The 2,820-nt window shown below is 37.9% G+C and overlaps 1 protein-coding gene across 1 annotated transcript; it reads left to right on the top strand.

The window, feature by feature from the left end:
- Positions 1-242: 242 nt before the first annotated feature.
- LOC132043750 (putative late blight resistance protein homolog R1A-10) lies at positions 243-2,279 on the top strand (the record flags this gene model as incomplete). The annotated part of the gene is made up of 1 exon (XM_059434214.1): positions 243-2,279. A coding segment is annotated over one exon (2,037 nt), but the record flags the coding sequence as incomplete, so codon positions are not given.
- Between the last annotated feature and the right edge of the window lie 541 nt (positions 2,280-2,820).

Genomic DNA, 2,820 nt, shown 5'->3' with positions numbered 1-2,820 from the left:
TGGATTTTTAAAAATTTTAAGTAAAAAAAATTTCTAAAAAAAGTTTTTTTGGATAAGTCTAGTTTGGATATTTGTTTTACAAGACAAACTGATCAATTATATTTGTTGTTATTCAACATGTTTGCGTAAATGGAGTTCCATCTCATGGCTGCATTACTAGAAATTAAAAACTTTTTTAGACCAAATTCAGTAAACACGAAGATTTTCAACTCTGACCTTTTGATGTTTCATCTTAAATTTAGGATCTTACGTTGGATGATAACGAATTGGTTGGCGTTATTAACGAGGAGGCGAAAAAATTGATCAAGCGATTCGTTGAAGGACCAGAGGATTTAGATATTGTCCCTATTGTTGGCATGGTCGGACTTGGCAAAACCACACTCGCACGAAAAGTCTACGATGATTCTCAAATTTCATGCGAGTTTCCCAACAGGATTTGGATTGATGTTGGCCAATCATACGACAAAAAGGATATACTTCCTAATATTCTCAGAGCGCTTAAAAAAGACAGCATCGAAGAAAATCGAGATAAGGATGTGAACGAAATAGCTGGTAGATGTTTCATTGTCTTGGACGAAGTCTGGGGGACAGAAGTTGTAGATCCTGTCAAGAACTTTTTTGCAGAGAAAAAAAATGGCCATCGAATCATGATGACCACTCGCATAGAAAACGTGGCAACTAGTGCTAATAAGGATCCTCATTACCTGGAATTGCTGACTCTAGATGAAAGTTTGAAGCTGTTGCAAAAAAAAGTTTATGGCAGGAGAAGATGTCCTATTGTGGCGCTACTACGTAGAGAAAGCATTGCAAGAAAATGTAGTGGATTACCACTTGCAATAGTAGCAATTGCAAGAGAATTACGACGTTGCACTAGCCCAAGTGATTGGCTAAAAGTTGAGAAAAATGTGGGGCATCATCTTTTAAATAAAGATGATCCAAAAAGTTGCTTGAAAGTAGTAAAGAAGAGTTATGATCATTTGCCCCGCGAAATGCAAGAGTGCTTCTTGTATTGTCGTGCTTTTCCTCAAGGCTTTGATATCCCTGCTAGGAAATTAATTCGCTTGTGGATGGCTGAAGGCTTAATATGGCCATCCACGCTTGAGAAGACAGCAGAGGATTATTTGAACAACCTTGTCGACCGGAACTTGTTGATAGTGAAGCAGAGGAGTTATGATGGTCAAGTAAAAACATGTCGCATTCATGACTTGTTGCATGAGTTCTGCAAAGAAGAGGCTACTAGGAAAAGGAGTCTTCAGGATTCTTGTGAGATGCAACCCTCTGCTCTGCTTAAGTTTCTCTCCACAAAACCAGTCGCAGAGCATGTTAGATCTTTCTATTGTTATTCCTCAGAACAAACAAGAATCAACTTGTCTTCTGCTGACATCCAACTCTTCCGGAGTGCATTTCCATTAATCAGGGTCTTGGACATTGAATGCCTGAAAATTCCTTTCTCCGGGGGTTTTCATCGCCTAATTCATTTGAGGTATCTCGCTATTTCAGGTGACTTCACAGGCCTCCCTGAATTTTTTGGTAAATTCAAGTGTTTACAAACTCTTATAGTTAATACGAGTGCATCAGAGTCCATTCTTGACATAAAAGCAGACATATGGAGTATGTTAAAGTTGAGGCATCTTCACTCCAATATCCCTGTAATATTGCCGCTTCCTCCTACCCAAACAGGTAAAGATTCAAGCCTACAAACTCTTTCAATCGTTGCACCTGAAAGTTGCAAGAGAGATGTGATTTCAAAGGCTAGTAAACTCAAAAAGTTGGGTATTAAAGGGAATATGGAGGTTTTATTTGGAACTAGGGGAAACCTTGAAGGCTTAAACTGCCTGGAAAATTTGAAACTGTTGAATGATGTTAATCACATGAGTAGAGCACCTCACCTCCCTCCATCATTCTTCAATTTTTTAGGTACATTGAAGAAGTTATCTTTGTCAAGCACAAGGTTTGATTGGAGTGAGGCTGCAAAATTGGGGGAGTTGGAATTCCTTGAGGTGTTAAAATTGAAAGAAAATGCATTCACAGGAGAGTCCTGGAGGCTAGAAACAACACCTTTTTGTCAACTCCAAGTTTTGTGGATCGATAAGGCAGACTTGAAATTTTGGGAGGCTTCAAAAGTTAATTTTCCAAAACTTAGGAACCTTGTTCTTAAATCTTGTGAAAATCTTGAGGCTGTGCCATATGAGTTGGCTGGTGTAGGCAGCCTTCAAGAGATAATGCTGGAGAACACACAAAAACGTAGAATCAGCGAAAAAATGACCCAAAAAAACTAAAAAGCACCCAATTAAATTCATTTAAAAAACCCTAAAAAGGTCTGTTGACTTTTTTTTTCCTAACAATGATTAAGCAAGTATTACAGAATAATATTCATAATTCATGTCCAGATGGTATTATTATCCATACATAGTCCTATGAGACTGCATGTCTCTAGTCTCTACATGATGTGTCTTCCATTTAATTCAGTGTCCTGTATGACTCTTTTTTCTTAAGGTGTTCTATTCTTCACAATCAGTATATGATTTGAGTCATAATCATTCTTTTGGTGTTTTTTAACTTAAACATACCGTTGGAACATGATTCAGAATAGAAAATATCAGGTTTTTTTTTTAATTATATCTCACATTGACTTTTACGGCACTATTTTGATGGAGAGAAACCTATCTGCAACACCACCAAAGGATGTGGTGTAGCGGATGGGGCTCTTCTTCAACCCGGGGTTTCCGGTTCGAGCCCGGGTATGCAAAAAAAAAAAAAAAAAAAAAACCTATCTGCAACGCTTCTCCTCTGTTTCTTTCCGCGCTTTACATTATCTTC

This window comes from Lycium ferocissimum, unplaced genomic scaffold, assembly GCF_029784015.1.
Source record: "Lycium ferocissimum isolate CSIRO_LF1 unplaced genomic scaffold, AGI_CSIRO_Lferr_CH_V1 ctg28485, whole genome shotgun sequence".
NCBI classification, from domain to species: Eukaryota; Viridiplantae; Streptophyta; class Magnoliopsida; order Solanales; family Solanaceae; genus Lycium; species Lycium ferocissimum.
Note: the sequence above shows the minus strand (reverse complement) of the source record. Positions and strands in the feature narration are given on the sequence as shown.